The sequence below is a fragment of the Pristis pectinata genome, chromosome 4 (assembly GCF_009764475.1).
Source record: "Pristis pectinata isolate sPriPec2 chromosome 4, sPriPec2.1.pri, whole genome shotgun sequence".
Classification (NCBI taxonomy): domain Eukaryota; kingdom Metazoa; phylum Chordata; class Chondrichthyes; order Rhinopristiformes; family Pristidae; genus Pristis; species Pristis pectinata.
Window position 1 is genome coordinate 90342739 of NC_067408.1, and position 17930 is coordinate 90360668.

The 17930-nt window shown below is 39.9% G+C and overlaps 1 protein-coding gene across 5 annotated transcripts in view; it reads left to right on the forward strand.

Annotated features, from left to right (window-relative positions):
- Positions 1 to 8053: 8053 nt before the first annotated feature.
- The window catches only part of mab21l3 (mab-21-like 3), a 39842-nt gene continuing 29965 nt past the window's right edge, over positions 8054 to 17930 (forward strand). For 2 of the 5 annotated variants that reach the window (XM_052015034.1, XM_052015039.1), the window contains exons 1-3: positions 8054 to 8219; positions 8782 to 8940; positions 16958 to 17098. In XM_052015034.1, the coding sequence (XP_051870994.1) occupies positions 8893 to 8940; positions 16958 to 17098 (189 nt within the window). In that variant the 5' untranslated portion in view covers positions 8054 to 8219; positions 8782 to 8892. Of the gene's footprint in view, positions 8220 to 8781; positions 8941 to 15358; positions 15408 to 16957; positions 17099 to 17930 lie in introns of those variants that run through there. The other 3 variants (XM_052015035.1, XM_052015038.1, XM_052015036.1) reach the window with 3 other exon arrangements.

A 17930-nucleotide genomic window follows, 5' to 3' on the forward strand; every position in this document is an offset into this window, starting at 1 on the left:
TTTAAAAAGAGAAACTCTCACTTTGAGTTGGAGGGGAAGAATTGCACCCAACTTTAAGCTACCACCCCACCCAACCCCAGTAGTGCTGGGGATTTATCATGTTAGCAGTGGCACAATTTGTGCACTTTTACCTCTGAACCAGAAGGTGCTGGTTTCAAATTGAAATGCAAAGACCTTTGCATAAAAATTCCAGACTCACATTGCATTGCAACATTTTGCCAGAGATGTGTTCTTTCAGTTGTGATATTAAACTGTGGCATTGCTTGCTCAGATAGACAAGAAAGATCCAATGGCACTAATGTACTTCAAAGAGTGGGAAGTTACTCCTAGCCAAGTTACCCCTGATTAATGCCATAAAACAGGACTGTTGGTGGGAGCTTGATGCAATGAAGTCAACAGGGTCTGATGGAACCCTAAACTAAACATCAGTGGTGAATATACAGACACGAGAGACTGCATATGCTGGAAATCTGGAGCAACGAACACAAAATGCTGGAGGAACTCAGTGGGTCAGGCGGCATCTATGGAGGGAAATGAATAGTCGATGTGTTGCTCAATGGTGAATATCGCTTGTTGGATCGCCTTCTGTTTTGACCTTGAGATTTGAATGTACAGCATTAATTTCTGGGTTTATTACTCAGCACTGGTGACTAAAGACTAATTTTTCCTCCTGTCTTAATTTAGTTCACATATTTTGCACGTATAGATGAGGCTATCCAACGCTAAACTTTTTTTCTTCAAAGTCCCAACTAAATATTGGAAGATGCTCGTTGTCATAAATTCACAAAAAAAAGGCTTCTTTTAGGTTTCTCAACAAGTCACATGAAATAGAAAACTAAGAATCCTTCTGTTTCAGCTGGTTTTACCTCAATCCTTGAGGTAAAATGAATGGGGGAGATATTTGTCTTTAGTTATTGATATTAAACTCATACATGAGTATTGACCAATAGTGTATTCAGAATTGCACTTTCAGTTCCATTGACTGAAGAGGAAATCAACATGCAGAGATGAATACAAACAATTACTGATAACTCTTGCACCCATTTAACACCGGTGACCATAGACTTATTTCCCTCTCATTTGTTTGTTTTAAACGATATGGCATAACCACCAATCAGAAAGAATTCATCTTTGCAATTGCAGTCCTGCAATTCATCTGTTATGCAGGATTGCACTGAATCTTTAGAAACCAAAAGAACTGTTTTCCCACACAAAGTACCATTCCATTTTAGAGCCAATATCCTTGTACCTTTGGATGTTTCATTTAACTGGAGTTTAACTTTTGTATTGAATAAGTGCAGATGGTCTGCCTTTGACAGGAATATCCACCCATGAAATTACATGAAAGAGCAGACTTTATATCGTGAACAAGGAGCCAGCTTGAAAACTGGAAGACCTGTAGTTCCTTTTTAATGCTTAGAATGTGGATCTTTAAATTCTGATGCTGTAGCCCTCTGCTTGTTTCACTTATAGATTTTCTTTTCTGTTGATATTGTACATATTTTCCTTCAAACGACTAATTATCATTTACATGATTGCAGAGACATTTATATGGCTTAGTTTTTGTTTTCCAAATGGGCTTGAGCTTTGCTAATTTAGTCCTTTCTCTATCCTGCCCAAATGACAATGCATAGTTTTACCAACAGTCACCTTTTGCTGAGTTTCCTCTGGTTGTAGAGCATTAGGAACACAGCATTGATCCCTGTGACTGTCATATCCAGAGGGGTGAAGGTGATGGATTTTTCAGTGTCAGAGTGCATTAAGAGCTCTGATCATCAAACCCACAAACATTGAACAATCAGCCTCCTAACAAACTACTTTTGACATGCTCTTTGCATCCCCACAAAATCATTGGACAAATGGCTCCCTGGGTTTCTGAGCTTTCAAACGAGCATTCAAACACTTGATAATCAGACTTCAAACAAACTCTGTCTCATTTGCAAACACACCCACACACTTGATAATCCACAAACCCAACATGCTGTGCTCCAGACTTTATTCCGTTTCATATTTAGTTTATTTAAAGATGCTACACTTCCGTTCCAACTGACCATGATGTCTTTTTGAAAAACTAAACTGTGGTTTGGAACTCTAAATTGCCTTGGCCCACCTTGGCTGTTTTGTCACTTCAGATTTTAACTGCCAAAATCCAATCCCTGACTTCTACATTTGCTTGGCTTCTCCCTGACAAGTTGTCAATGTGTTCACAAGGATCACCTACAGAAAACTAATAACTCTGCAGTTAGGAGCAAAGATACAGCATTGTAATCACTATACTAACAGTAACCCATGCAGGAGAATCCCAGTAAGTTGCACATCTGCACCCTCATGAAGAAGTGGGGAGGTGACAGAACTAAAATATCTGACTGCACTTCTGTTGACATTAAGAATAACTGAACCATGAGAAGGCCAGTTACCATGATTGACAAGATTCTTACTCTGCAATGGCTGACTGTACCTCTTTGTTTTGTCTTCTATGGTGTTCATGAATACAGCATGAATGATTCCTCAGACAACCTCAGTCAGTCTGGGATTGGGGAGGTGGGTGTGAACTCTAACAGGATGTGTGTATTTACGTGGGTCCAGTTCAGGAGACGGTTATGCCTACATCTGGTAATTCATAACTGCCAACTGAACAAATACAGGTACAGGTGGCAAGGACGTGTGTGGACAATTTATTGTGAAGGGTTTCCATAGGGTGGAGGTTGGGGGGGGGGGGGGTGTGCGCGGGGGGTGTGCAGTTCAATACATTCCAAGCTTTTTGGTGATATCGAAAGATGACATAAAGTGGTAACTGCACTCAATGTACTTCCATTTCTCATTTGTTCCCCATCCCACAGAGAGTGCACATCATGTTATCTCTTCTCCCAATTCCTGTGTGTGGAACAACACAGGAGCATGTTGACAAACCCTTAAGAGGTTTCAAAAAGAGGACCAAAAGCTTCACATCATCAAGGCAGGGAACTCAGCTAAAGCCACACAGGAAGGACAATGTTGAAACATTAAGAAATGTAAGTTAAAACAGCTGGATTTAACCAAGAGATTGCATGTGGTGTTTGACATACGTAATGTTTAAGAAATGCACCTGAAATTTCAGTAATTAGCTCTAGTTCCACACATTGCTCAGAACTGTGTACAGTGTGCAAACCCACCTTTTTTTTAAAATCAGAATGTCCATTAATAGCAGAACTGATTGGGTTAACCTATAGTATGTGTAATTAGAGTTGTCTAGTGCAGAGTGGTGTTGAGGGTAATTGGGGGTTGTGGGCAGTGGTGGTGTGTGAGAAGTTGACGGTGGTGGCTTTCATTCACTTTTCATTCCTAATCCAAATAACTAAAATGAACCATTGATTTTGAGGAAATCCTGGCAGTAACTGCCTGAATTCTCCACTTTGATGTTCCCCTCTTTAGTTTCCTCTTTATCAGATGAATACCTTGGTTGCACTCCACCTTGAACCCTCACGACTGTGTCATGTTGCAGCACTTGCTGTGGTTTCAGACACCTGTGGTGGTACAGGCTGAAGGTCCGCTCTAGACTCATCTGGACACTGGAAGTGCACCTACAATATGGTGATGTCTTCCCCAGTGGTCCCTCCTGTATCTCACTCGTAGGGAGTCTATAGCTGTCCTGAGACGTGTTTAAAATCAATATCCCTTTATTCCTCTTGAGCTAGACATAGAGTTGTACAGCGCAGAAATGGGCCCTTCAGCCCACCGTGTCCATGACGACCTTTTTGCCCATCTACACTAATCCCATTTCCCTGCACTAGGTCTGTACCTTTCTCTGTCATGTCTATTTAAATGCCTATCTAAATGTCTCTTAAACGTAGTAATTGTATCTGACTCCACCACCTCCTTTTAGCAGCAAGTTCCAGATATCAACCACTGTCTGTGTGTATAAACTTTCCCCTCAAATCCCCTTTTAAAAACTCTTTCTTCTCACCTTAACCTATGCCCTCTTGTTTTTGATACCCCTACCATGGGAAAGATTCTGACCATCAATCCTGTCTATGCCTCTTATAATTTTATATACCTCTGTCAGGTCATCACCTGGTCTCCTTCACTCCAGGGAAAACAAGCGCAGCCTATCCACTCTCCCCATAACTAAAGATATCTTTATTAGTCACATGTACATCAAAACACACAGTGACATGCATATCTTGCATAGAGTGTTCTGGGGGCAGCCCGCAAGTGTCACCATGCTTCCGGCACCAACATAGCATGCCCACAGCTCCTAACCCGTACGTCTTTGGAATGTGGGAGGAAACCAGAGCACCCAAAGGAAACCCACACAGACACGGGGAGAACGTACAAACTCCTTACAGACAGTGGCTGGAATTGAACCTGGATCGCTGGCACTGTAATAGCGTTGCGCTAACCGCTAGTCCTCCAGTCCAGGCAACATCCTGGTGAATCTCCTCTGCACTCTCCCCAGTGTAACCACATTCCTTCCTTTTGTGTGGCAACCAGAACTGCACACAGTACTCTGAGTGAGGTCTAACCGATGTTTTGTAAAGTTGCAACATAATGTCTCAACTTTTATGTTCTATGCCCTGTCCTCCTTCACCATCCTATCTGCCCGTGCTCACTTTCAGGGAACTATGGACTTCAACCCCAGGGTACCTCTGTTGGCTTAATGCCCTACCATTTACTGCACATGTCCTTCCCCTTTTTGACTTCCCAAAATGCATCACCTTGGACTTGCCAGGATTAAATTTCATCTGCCAATGCTCCATCCAACTTTCCACCTGATCTTTGTCCCGCTGGAAGGTTGAAGTGCCTCAGTGTGTAAACATTATAACAGCTCTTGAGGAATCAAATAGGATGCACTTTGGATTTAAATTCACAATTCAATACATATTGTATAGTAGTTCCTTGTAGTCATCAAATCTTACTTGTTACTACCACCACTTGATTCATCTGCTTGGATCTAAAATTAAATCCAGGTTACACGAATTTCAGTCATTACATATGTAGTATTTGGATTCAAAAATACCTAGAGGAAGAGAAATGCTAGAATTCTTGAAAAGCTTTTACTATCTGACCAAATTAAATGATTCATTCAATCCCCAGGATCTATTCTTCATTTCATGTGTTATAGCCAGCTACCATGCAAAAATGTAAATTGGGTTAATAAATGCCTCAGTAGAAGGAATAGTTAGGTGATTACTGCTGGCAACAATTCTAATTGGACAGCTGTGACCAATGCAGTTCCTTAGGGATCAGTTCTGAGACATGAGCTATTCCCAATATCTATTAATGACCTCAGCAGAGGTTGTAAATAGAATCTCTGATTATGGAATAGTAATAGACTGAATGGGATGGTGGTTGAAGGGGTAGAAAACCATCCGGACCCACCGTGTATACAGTCACATCTAGGATGCAAAATTGGTGAGGGGCTCTAATTTTCTTAAAACACTGAGCAAAATCATTGCAATTATTCAAGCAGCACTATGGAAATACCTTTGTTGCATAGATTGCAGCAGTTCATGAGGCTAGTTAACCACCATCTTCTCAGAGGCTGTTGCAGGTTATAATAAATGCTTACCGTGCCTGTCATAAAGATGTCCTGTGATTAAATAATTATAAGGTATAGAGGCTGCTAATCTATTTAATTGGCAAACGATTGAATGGAGAAGAAAGATTGCAGTGGATAAGTATGAAACAATCTACATGATTTGAGTTAATTTAATATGGATTTAATTATTTTTACTGTTTCCTTTAGTTTTTAAATTTGTTCAAAATGTTTGATATTTTTAAGAATTAACCATCTTTATATTATATTTAAATTTATTAGTCACTTTTGAATGCTTGTGAATGTCAGACGTGGTTGTCAAACCAAATCTGTGGCTACATATTTCCATTAATGACCAGAAGGCCCTGTGCAGTGTGGGATCTAACTAATCAGCCCATAGTCAGCTTTCTGGAGCAAGTTCATGCTAGTAAGTGTGGTTTAAGTGGGTAAGGAGCCAGCCCACCAGAATACTTGGCCTTAGATCTGGGAAAATTATTTCTCACTATCAACACTAATCACAATCCCTCAAATTCTTGAATATTAAATTGCTCTTTAACGTTCTTTGCTATAAGGAAGGCAACTCCAGCTTCTCTAATACCTTGACGTTACTGAATTATAATGAGTGGAAAATGAGAAACACAGCACAATGTACACAGAATGTTTAAAATAACCAATAAAATGGGAACTATTTTTAACAAGTTGTTGCAGAAGAAATATGCACAAGTCAAGTAAGGACTCAAATTACCTTCTGTTATGTCAGTTTCAAGGCAAATAGAATATTGAGGTGCTTCATATCATTTATAATACCAGGTGGTGCTTAGTACAGAGTACAATACTCAGACTTGGCTTTATCTTTAAAAGTATCAGAAAAAGATCACTAAAATGGTAAGCTAAATAGGATAAGGTTTAAGCTGTTTGGGCTTTGAAGAGTGAAAGACCTTTTAAGCTAATTGTGGGAGGACACAAAGAGAATTCCATGATCATGAAGCGTATGTGATCCAAGTTAAACTTCAGAACTAGGATTAATTACAAAATTGTTGAAGTGGAACTAGGAAATACAATTCTAAATAAGGAACATTACAAACCCAATGTAATTCATTTTTAGCGTCATTGAAGTGTATATTTAAGGAACTAATTCACACTCACTGAAATAATTTAAGTCTTTAATGAAACATTTTACAAAATATCTGCAAATCACAGGACAAAGGGATATCAGCTAATGCTTAAGTGGTGAAAATGGCTTATCAGTCATGAGCAGGGGTTAAGTAAGTGGTTCAGTTCAGTTGCATAGTTTCCTATTTTTTGATCAAGAACATTGTACATTTCTATTACACTTTAATAATGCTGGAGAATTCTGTTTGGATATTTTCTGTTCAGCATATTGATTAATGAGAGATTTACCTTTCAAATGTTTTCTGTCAAGTTGTTGGATGTTGCATTAATAACAAGCAATCATTTAGCAAATTCCAAGTAAGAATTTTTCTTCTTTTTTGCAATTGTTCATTTAAAATGATCATACAGTGACAAGTATTTTAGTAGGTTGTTGAGGAAGAAATGTGTGTTGAATAAACACAGAATAGAAATTGACATTTTATAATGGATAGATAAGGCAAAGAGATGAATATAAGATCATTTCAAGGCCAAGAAAATCAAAGTGATATTCTGAATAATTTTCTTTAAATAACATATATAAAATAATTTTGCTTCACTTTTGAAACTCTTGATCAAAGCTTAGAAAATAAAGTGAAAACAAAGCTTTTACAAACATCTCAAGTGTTTGGAGAACTGCATTTGAGTGAACTAAATCTTGTGGATTGGCCGGATGGTATGTAATGGTGGGAAGGGAGGTTCCAGACACTGGGAACCTGGCATTGGAGATAAAGTTGTACTTTTATCAAAATACCAGCAGGGCGGTTTCAACCGATTAGAACAGGCAATGCAGAAATTTCTTTTTGTAACAGTTTCAAATGATGAGGAATGGTGACTGAAAAAACACACACATGTATTTAATGTGATGGTTATTTGCCCTTCCCAACAGTAAAATCACAATCAAAAGTTGAAATGCAAGTAACAGTTTAAGAGAACAAATTGTAAAAGTATACTACATTAATATTCTTGCAGCATTACTAATAAAAAAACATTCAATACATTCCTCCTTAAACTGCAAATTCCCTTTTTCATTACAGCCTTCTAAACCCATGTGTTTAAACGGAGACAAGAGATTCTGCAGATGCTCGAATCCGGAGCAACAGACAAAGTGCTGGAGGAACTCAGCAGGTCAGGCAGCATCTATGGAGAGAAATAAACAGTCGACGTTTCGGGTCGAGACCCTTCACCGGGACTGTGATGTTTATTTAAATACAGCTGCTGGAATTTAGGCTGCGCACTTCCCTCACTGCTTTGAATTTAAAGGACATTCTTAGAACGTGGGAATTTGTAGGAATGATGGTTCATCGGGTTAATTCGTTAATTGGCCATACCCATTTTATGTCCCCGTCCAGTAATGATCCAAATGTGCCGCGTGGTTTCCGGATAAAGTGCTTCCTGCTCTGCAAACCTTGCTGCGGTGATCCTCGGGCGCTAGGACCGCGCGGAACTCAATGGCCAGAGTGCTGAAAGTCAAAGCGCTCGGTGGGCTGGAGTTTAGGTGGTTGTGGACATCCGAGCAGCTGCAGAGTAGTTCCCAACATCTGCACCATTTACGGTAAACCTGCACTTTGGCTGATTTGTCGAACGAACGGGAAACTAAGCAGAAAACTCTGAGAGAGAAGTCTCTTTTAAAATAAACTTAGAGGGAGGGAAGGGCAAGGGGTCACAATGATAGGGTATTAAAAGGGAGAAACCGCGAGAGGCGCATTATGATAATGGGGAAATGGAGCATATCAGAGTTAGCTACAGAAGAGAACATCTGAGCTTAGAAATAGTAGAAAGCAAAAGGTCAATAAACTGTAGGGAAAGGGGGAATGGAGAGGTGACAATGGAGCAGTAACTGTGTGGGGGAAATGGACTGAGGCAGAAAGGCCAAGAGAAGAGTGAGGAACCCTACATAGAAGCTGAGGTCAAGGACTGAGATCAAAGAGGATCTGGTTTCATTTTGATGTTGTAGTGTGGAGGATCTGTAGAAAAACAAGGACATGAATGGGAAAGGAATTGAATGAACCAGTTGTATAAAACAGCATAATTTTTGCAGAAAAGCTGAAATAATAGAGAAAAAAAAACAAAATAAGCCAAGGAAATTTATAATAGCTTGAGTTTTATTTTAAAAGGAAGTCAATGAGTGCACAGTTACATGGGACCATGGGAAATTAACCACAGGAATAAAAGCGGAATATATTGAATAGGAGGAGAAGCGGAAGGAGGGAAGAGATCTGACAGAAATGGTTGAACTTACAGAAGAGGATTTGGACTTTTACCTCCAGAATCAGGTTGGTGGAGATTTGTGTGAGATGGAATACAGTGAAGTCAACACCAGAAACAGCACAAAATATTCATGTTAAAGGTGAATTATTTTTAACAGCCAGAATTATATTTTTGCAGTTTCATTGTTACTAATATACAACTTACATTTGTATCCCTACACTTGTTGAACTTCCATCCATTGGATCAGTTCTGACAATTACTTTTTGGTGGGTACTAGCAACCCCCCCCCCCCCCAATTTATGTTTCACACAATATATATTGCTGTAAATGTAAAGCTCCCATAACCAAGGGGCATTTATCTAACATTACAGCAACTGGCCTTTTCAAAGCACTGTTAACATGATAAAACACCCCAATAAGTTAAACTGGAGTGTGACATCTGCATCAGACAAAATTGACACCAAGCCAAGGGAATGAGATTGGGACAAGTGAACAGAACCTTAAAGAAAGAGGTTTTAAGAAGCATCTTGAAGGAAGAGAGACTTTGCAGAGGGAATTACAGACCATGAAAAGTTGATGGTTCAGCTTCCCAATAATGGGTGAAAGGAGGTGTGGATGCAGAAAAGTCTAAAGTTAGAGAAACATGGTATTCACGGAGGGCAGTAGGAGGGGGAGAGGGACAGATGAGGCCATGGAGGGATTGAACAAAAGCATGATCATTATTAAATTGAGAAGCTGATGGACTGAGAGTAATAAAGGTCAGCTAGCCCTGGCAATTCTTGAACAAGCTCTGGTATAAGTTAGGATATGGGAAGTAGACATTATGGATGAGTTTGTTTATGAAAGATTTAAGACGAGATGCTGGCCAGGAGAGCTTTGTGGCGGGTTGATACAAGGACAGAGCTACAATCTACTGGAGGTGGTAGTAGGTGGTCTTGTTAGTGAAGAGATTAAGGAGTCAGAAGTTTAGTTCAGCATTCAAGGCATCGGGTTTCAAACTGCCTGGTTTAGCTAGAGGCAAGAGTGGAATGCAATCAGTGGCTGATAAGTGATGGGACCTGAAAACAAATCTTTCACGTTGAATGGTGAAGTTTCAGCTCAACCAGACTGGATGTTGGACAGGCAGTGTGATTGAACAGATGAGGTTGATAGGTGGGAGGGAGGTAGAAATGGGTGATTGGGCATAGATCATGATGTGCTTTTATCTGACGATGCCAAGGAGAAGCTTGTGCATGAGAAATAAGAAGTGGCCGAGGATAGAGAAAATGTTTTTGAAGTGGGAAAATACACAAAAACCTGTCTGGAGAAGGTTCTTCCACAAGGTTGGGCAAGAAATGGGCACTGATTTATGGTGTCAGTCAACACAGAAGGTCTGGACATGCATGAGTAACTCTTTTATTTTGATAATATCAAAGGAGAGCAGACTCCAGTGGAACTCTACTTAAGCATCTTTTCTGGCATAGAAAGTGGTTTACAACAATAACAAAGATGATGATGGCGGTGAAGAGTGACAAATTCCCAGGTCTAGATAGTTTCCAATCTAGGGCTTTAGCAAAGTAGGTGAGAAAAGCTATGGCAGTTTGTCCAAAGGTCTTGTGAATCATGGACCTTTCCTTCAGATTGGAAAATCCCACCTGTCACCCCACTATTTAAAGTGGGTGAGAAAAAGAAACTGAGCAACCAGTTAGCAGAGCATCTGTTGTCAATATAGACAACGTTTGGAACAGAGTTAACGTTTCAGGTCAATGATCCTTAATTAGAACGTGACTTATTTCAAATTTCCAGCATATTGCAGTTTTTTGCTGTTCAATCCGTTGATGACAAATTACTAGAGTCTTATAAATTAATGCTTGAAAACTTTCAACTGAACAGAGAAAGCAATCAAGAATGTTTGTCTTTGCAATTTTACAAGACGTGGTTTTACTGGGCAGTATATATTGCTGATCCCTAATTACTCTTGAATTGCTGCAGTCCTTGTGATGAAGGGACCCCCCCCCCACCCCCCCCCCAGTGCCCTTGAGTAAGGAGTTCCAGGATGTGGTCATGGTGGAATGAAAGAATGCCCATAATTTTCCAAGGTAGGATGGTATGTGACTTGGAAAGAAGCTTGCAGATCATGGCATTCACATGCTGCCTGTTACTCTTGCCCTTTCAGTCACAGGTTTGGGTGACGCTTTGGTAAGTTGCAGCTGTGCACTTGTAGATGAGTAAGTCGTGCCTGACTAACCTTAAGTTTTTGAATAGGTGACTAAAATAATGATCTGATATCTATGCAAGTTACTTGTAGGAGCTTCCAGATAGCACTTGATATAGTTCTCTATAAGACACTGTTGACAAAAGTTGTTAAAAAGCAAAAATCTGAAGATTCTGGAAATCTGAAATAATAATGCAAGTCAGGTAGCACCTGTGGGGAGAGAAACAGTTCTGTTTTGAGTTAATACTTATGTTAGGCAAGTTATTGGTTGAGTGAGAGACAGCAGGAAGTAAAGGTTCTTTAATTGATGAATTTGAATAGTGACATGTTACAAAAATCTCTGTAGGAAAACTCAGTTATTTAGTGTATGCAATAATAACTTGGATTTTGGGATAGTTAGCCAGATTTGCTGAGAAAGGTAGGAAGTGAGAAAGATAACACAAAGGTAGGTTGCATTATTAGCAGTTTTAATGGAAGTATAAATTTCAAAGGGGTATAAATAAATTAAACAATTGAGCAAAATTTATAGCAAATGGAATTTGATGTAGACAAATCTGAAGTCATCCATTTTGTACCAGACAAGAGTACTTCCTAAATGGTAATGAACTGGAAATGGAAGTCCAAAGAGGCCCAGTGGCTGGAGTGGCTGTTGTCCTTGTACAATGTTAAGGATAGGTACAGAAAATAACCAAAACAAACAAAATGACATCTGGCCTTTTAATATTTGGAGTTTTTCTTCTTACACAATTATGGTGTCACTTTATTAGGCCAGCATTTTGCATCCATCCCAAATTGTCCTTGAATTGAGAGGCTTGACATGTTTCATAGTCACGTAAAAACTAGACCAGATAAGGATATCAAATTTCCTCCCCTGCAGAATATTAGTGAATCGGTTGGATTTTTTTATGACAATTGTTTCGTGGTCACCATATTAGACTTTTATTCCATAATGTATTTATTTAATCCAATTTAAATTTCACAGCCGCTATAGTAGGATTTGCATTGGCATCTCAAAATTATCAATGCAGGCTTCTGCAATTTAACTTTTTACTGTACCCCTATTATAAAATACTGAAGTTAGACTGCATCTGTACAAAATTCTGGTTACACTCATTTGTACCATTGTGAGCACCTAAGCATCACCTAAGCATCGTGAGCATCAGAAAGATGTTTTGGATTTGGAGGGAAGACTGTAGATTTACCAGGAAAATGCCAAACTCAATGAGTTAAATTGTTAAGAGAGATTACATATAATGCAAAAGTATTCCTTGAAATTTGGAAAGTTGTTGTGATTTGCTTAAGATTTTCAAGAGGATTAAGAGGAGCTGAGATAGTGGATGGAAAGAAACAATTTCCACTGGTAGAGCAAATGTTTGCGCTGTGATATTCGGGAGTGAAGATTCAGTATGTCCTTGTGTGAATCACAGTTTATGATGTTTCAATTCTTAAGCTTACACCTGTGATAGATTTTTTTTTATTAACTAAGGGCATTAATGAATATCTAAAACAAAACCAGAAAATGCAAGAAATACTCAGCATGTCAGGCCACAAATGTGGGAAGAGAAACAAAGTCAACATTTCAGGTTGAAGACCCTTCATCAGAACTGAAAAGGAGGCCAAAGGAGCTAGTGAATCTGCAGGAAGTGTGGGGGAGGAGGATGTTTTTGATCGGGTAAAACCGGGGTGACCATGGGGATAAGCTGCAAACAAGGTGATCTGGTCAATGAATGAATGGGAGCATTTAGTGGGTGAGAATATAGACAAAAGAACGTGGGAGTTGCAAAATACAGAGTAGGAGGACAAGCCCAGCAGGTCAGGCTGGGCATATCCTTCTCTCCCAGACAGAACAAAAAGGTTGGGGGGGGAGGGGGAATAAGCTGAGCTAATATTACAGATGTATGACTGATACAGGCTGAGGCATCAAATTACCTGAGTTGTAGAATTCAATACTGAGTCTAGAACACTGCAATGTGCCCAGATGGAAAATCAGGTGCTGTTCCTCAAGCTTGTGTTGGGCCTCACCATGACCGTACTCGAGGCCACTGTGTGATAGGTCAGAGTGGGAGTGGGATGAGGAATTGAAGTGGCAGGCAACGGGAAGCTCGGGGTCACCCCTGTGGACTGAATGCAGGTGCTCTGCAAAGTGATCACCCAATCTGCATTTGGTTTCTCCACTGTAAATGAGACTATATTGTGAACACTAATACAATACACTAGACTGAAAGGAGTGAATCATTGCTTAGCCTGGAAAGACTATTTGGGTCCCTGGATGGTTGAAGGGGAAGAGGTGAAAGGACAAGAGTTACATCGGCTACGGTTATAAGGAAAAGTGCCATAAGAAGGGGGGTGGTTGGTGGGAATGGGAGAGTGGACCAAGGAGTCATGAAAGGAACTGTCCCTGCAAAATGCTAAAAGAGAGGAGAGGGGACAAGCTGTCTGGTGGTGGAATCTCTTTGAAGGTAGTGGACATTGTAGAGAATAATTCATTGAATGCAGAGGTTGGTGAGGTCCAGGGGTACTCTATCTTGTTCTGTTCCAGAAGAGAGAGGGTGAAAGCAGAGGCATTGGAAATAGATGAAATGTGGTCAAGGGCTTTGTTAACAATGGGAGAGGGGAAGCCACAAATCAGGAAGAAGAAGCATATTTCGGAGGCACCTATACTGAAAGTCTCATCATTGGATCAAATATGACAGAGATGGAGGAACTGGGAGAATGGAACATTCTTTGCAGGAGGGAGAGTGGGACAAAGAGTAGTTGAGATAGTTCTGGGAGGTGGTTGACTTCTAATGGGGGTTAGCCGATCTCCTGAGATGGGGACAGAAATTTTTAAAATTAAATTAAATTTTATTTACAGCGTGGTAACAGGCCCTTCCGGCCCAACGAGTCCGCGCTGCCCATTTTAAACCCCAAATTAACCTACCCGTACGTCTTTAGAATGTGGGAGGAAACCAGAGCACCTGGCGGAAACCCACGCAGACACGGGAGAATGTACAAACTCCTTACAGCGACGGGAATTGAACCCCGATCGCTGGCGCTGTAATAGCATCGCGCTTCCCGCTACGCTACCGTTCCGCCCTCAGAATATCCAGGAAAGGAAGGGAAGAGTCAGAGATTAACCATGTGCAAGCAGACCTGCGGGAAGTGGATGCGATGCAGTCAAGGGCTTAATGAATAAATATGGAGTAAAGGTGAAGATAGGAAGTTCGCTTACAGAACAGAGTTTAGGCAAATGATGGCATTCTCCAAATCCCCTTTTAGGAATGGAGCTGATGGTAAGGGAACACATTCCATAAATAACATAATTTCTCCTAATTTCTTAAATGTGGCTAACAAAATAAATTATCTTTCAGCTGCTTTTCAGGATTATTGAAATATCGTGGAGGGTAGGATAATCCTGAATAATGTTCTCTGTAGGGAGAGCTTTAGCTATTGGCCCTACCCTCCACAATTCTCTCCTTTAAACTTCTCTGGTGTGCTGCATGTCTTTAAAAATTTTCGTCAAAGCCTACCTGAATAGCCACCTTTGTGAAGCACTCAGTAAAACAAAGTTAGATGTATAAATATACATAGAAATACCTTGGTGCAAGTATAGCACACTGTGAAGGGATGTAGGTTCCAATATTAGCCATGGCTAATGTTAACTGTTTGCCTCCAGAAAAGTTGATAATAAGCTGTGATTGATTGGTTGTCTTGCTGATGGAGCTACCTCTGAAGCTATTTTACTCCTCATTAGCTGAATATACAGTGCAGAATAGCATTCACTTAAACTGTGGAGACTGCCACCTGGTGTGGAATAAAGTGCTTGAAGTAGTGATGAGGGGTGCATTTTATATCTATTTTTACACTGCTGAATATGTGCAAATAAGTTTGTATATCTTGTTAAAGGAAAATTCTCTTCTGCAATGCATTGAAACAAAAATTGCCTCAAACCTTAGATTTCTCTTTCACTTCCTGCCTGATGGCTTTAGAATTTAGAAGTCCATTTTGAGGCTCTTTGCCGTGTAAGAAGAATACTTTCAAATACATTATCCATGTTTATGATGTTGGCTTTATTTTTATAAAGCAATGAAAGGTTTGTTTGCGAAATTTATTGTCAATCCAAGTGTTGCTGATTGGACTTGCAATATCTAATTTGGTGTTAATGCATAAACAAGCTGTGACTTTTGACACAGGCCTTTAACTTGGAGTGTGTTGAAATTTGTGTTGAATGAAGCCGTCAGTAGTAACTTATTAGTAGTATAAATGTTACTCATTTAAACCCCTCTGAGACAACTGATCGTTCTGTGAGCTTGCTCTGCCCAATGCACCACAGTCATGCAGGCAAAAACATACAAAATGGTGAGTACGTTTGTCTCTGATTTAAAATAGTGCCATGTATTTCTTATAAACCATCATTGTTCTGGAAAGTGTGCTTTATATTTTCATCATTTCACTCTTCAAAATGTGATGGTGTTCTCTCAGATGCACCCACAACTGGAAAGTAAGTACTCCAAGGATTTTTTTTTTGTCTTCTCATCTTCTTAGCTTTAGCACATGATGGTAATATTCTACTGCCAAACAGGAATTACAGTGCCAAAGCTAATAAGGTGATTTAATTTTTTTTTATTTATTGCTCTTTTGAATGTGATAAGAAAAGCTCCTTTTCAGGCACAGATCACATGATCACCCACAATTAACTCAATGATACCACTCAGCTGGTGGTATTTAACGTGGAAAATGATAACATGGATGATTCGGGCTTTGAGATGAGGCATATTTTGGGGCAGTGAGAGGTAAATTTAAAGTGTTTCTGGCCCATGATGCTTCTAATCTGAGATTTGTAAGAAAAATTGTTTATACAGTAAAACTCTGATAATCTGCTATTCCATTATTCGGAAAACCAAATGGTTCCCTATCTGGCTCACAGGGAACCTGTTCCATACTTCCTTTCAACATGGGCTCCATGCCCACGGCCCTTATAAACATGCTGTTGCCCTATTCCTGTGCTTCCTTTAGAAACATGCTGGGGCCCTTTAAACCCCTTCTTTCCCCTCCTCCCCCACTCCATTTGTCCATCAGCCACATGCTCCTCCCACTGGGTCACCTCCCCCACTGTTTCCATCTGCCTAGCCCACCTCCTTTGATTGGTTCCATGCTCCCCCTTCCCCTCCCATCAGATTCCATCATCTGCAGCCCTTTGTTGCCTCCACCTACCATCCACCTGTCTCTGTTGCTATTTCCACTCTTCCCTCCTCCATCTGCCTATCACCCCTCTTCATCTGGATCCACTATCACTTGCCAGATCTGGCTCCATCCCCTCACTCTAACCTCTTTATACTGGCTATCTCCTTCTCTACCTCTCAGTCCAGATGAAGGGTCTCAACCCGAAATGTCGACTGTCCAGCTTCCTCGATAGGTACAACTGACCCGCTGAGTTCTCCAGCATTTTTTTATGCTCAGTTTCAACCCACCTGGTTCACCGGAAAACTTATCGTGATGTAGCATAAATTTTTTTTAAAAAGTAAATTAAATATATGTTAGTGCATTAATGGGAGCAATATCCAATAGTCTGGAAAATCTTCCATTTCTGGTACCATCAAAGTCCTGAGGGTGCCGAATTATATGAGTTTTACTGTAGCAATTCCTCTGCTATTCCTCAGTTTTGAGTCCATTAAAATTACATATGTAATAATAAGCACCTGTACAAACAGCAAAGCTAGTATCACTTAGCATATATATGACTGGTTGATGTGGTTGAACAAAAGAAATGGAAGAGATGACAACACTGACGTGAGATAATTGACTCGAGGATCATATTTAACCAGTATCCTCAACGTGTCCAATGGTATATTTCAGTACAGTATGTGGCATCTTGCTCAGGAGGGAATTAGAATGGATTTCTTTGACAGGTGGACTTGCGATGCCGAAAAGTTTCAAAGACTGAGGAAGAAGTTTTTACCATCGTGCAGGAATTGACTTCGGTGATCAGCTCAGAGGATAGCCGCTTTCAGCCCATTTCTCATTCTGGAATTAACAATGAAAACATCAAGGTAAATTACAGACTAATATCAATGCTAACTGCAAAATTATAACATTTTCATAGAGGATTCTTTCAGGAGCAAGAAAGTTGAACCCCAAGGAAATGTAATCAGTGAACAGTCTTTGCATGCAATTACTGAATGAGCAGAAATAACTTCCAAAATTCCATTTGAAATGTTTTTGTTACTTTAAGTGATAATTATAATATTATTGTTTATAATATTAGGTTAGATGTCCATGTGAGGCATGGTGACAATTGCCTGTATAAGATGCCACTATTGCACTGCATCCAACAGAGATGGTTATTTCAGTATATGAGAAACGAGTTCATTGGTTCAAGACACACAATTATTCCTTCCTGTAGGAGATTAATTGTCTTAATTTCCTGCAAGAAAGTCTCTTTTACCAATGGAGAGACATGGCAGTGATTGAGGAGAGGGCTGTGGAATTCACTGGGACAGGTGAAGGAAGTTGGTTAGCAGATTTTTTTTCTGCAAAAGAGAATGAGAATGGATTGAATTAAATATTCAGTGGAAATGCTTGGAGAAATATGGATGTTGTTCATATTGTATGCACCATACACCACTGAAATCATCAGGCACACATTCTTTTGAACTAGGAAAGACTGCAAAAGATGAACTCATTTTGAGGTTTGTTACGTTACCTTATGAGCAATCATATGCACTTCAAAAATGCTGGCATGAGCTGAAGTAGCAATTCCTTCTGGGCTGAAATCAGTTTGTTTATTTCCCTTGCTTTTATTCCTTTTTATATTCTTCCTAATTGCTGGTCTGTTTTGTATATGTGTGGCCAAAGTTCTTTAATCTTGACTAATTCTTTAAT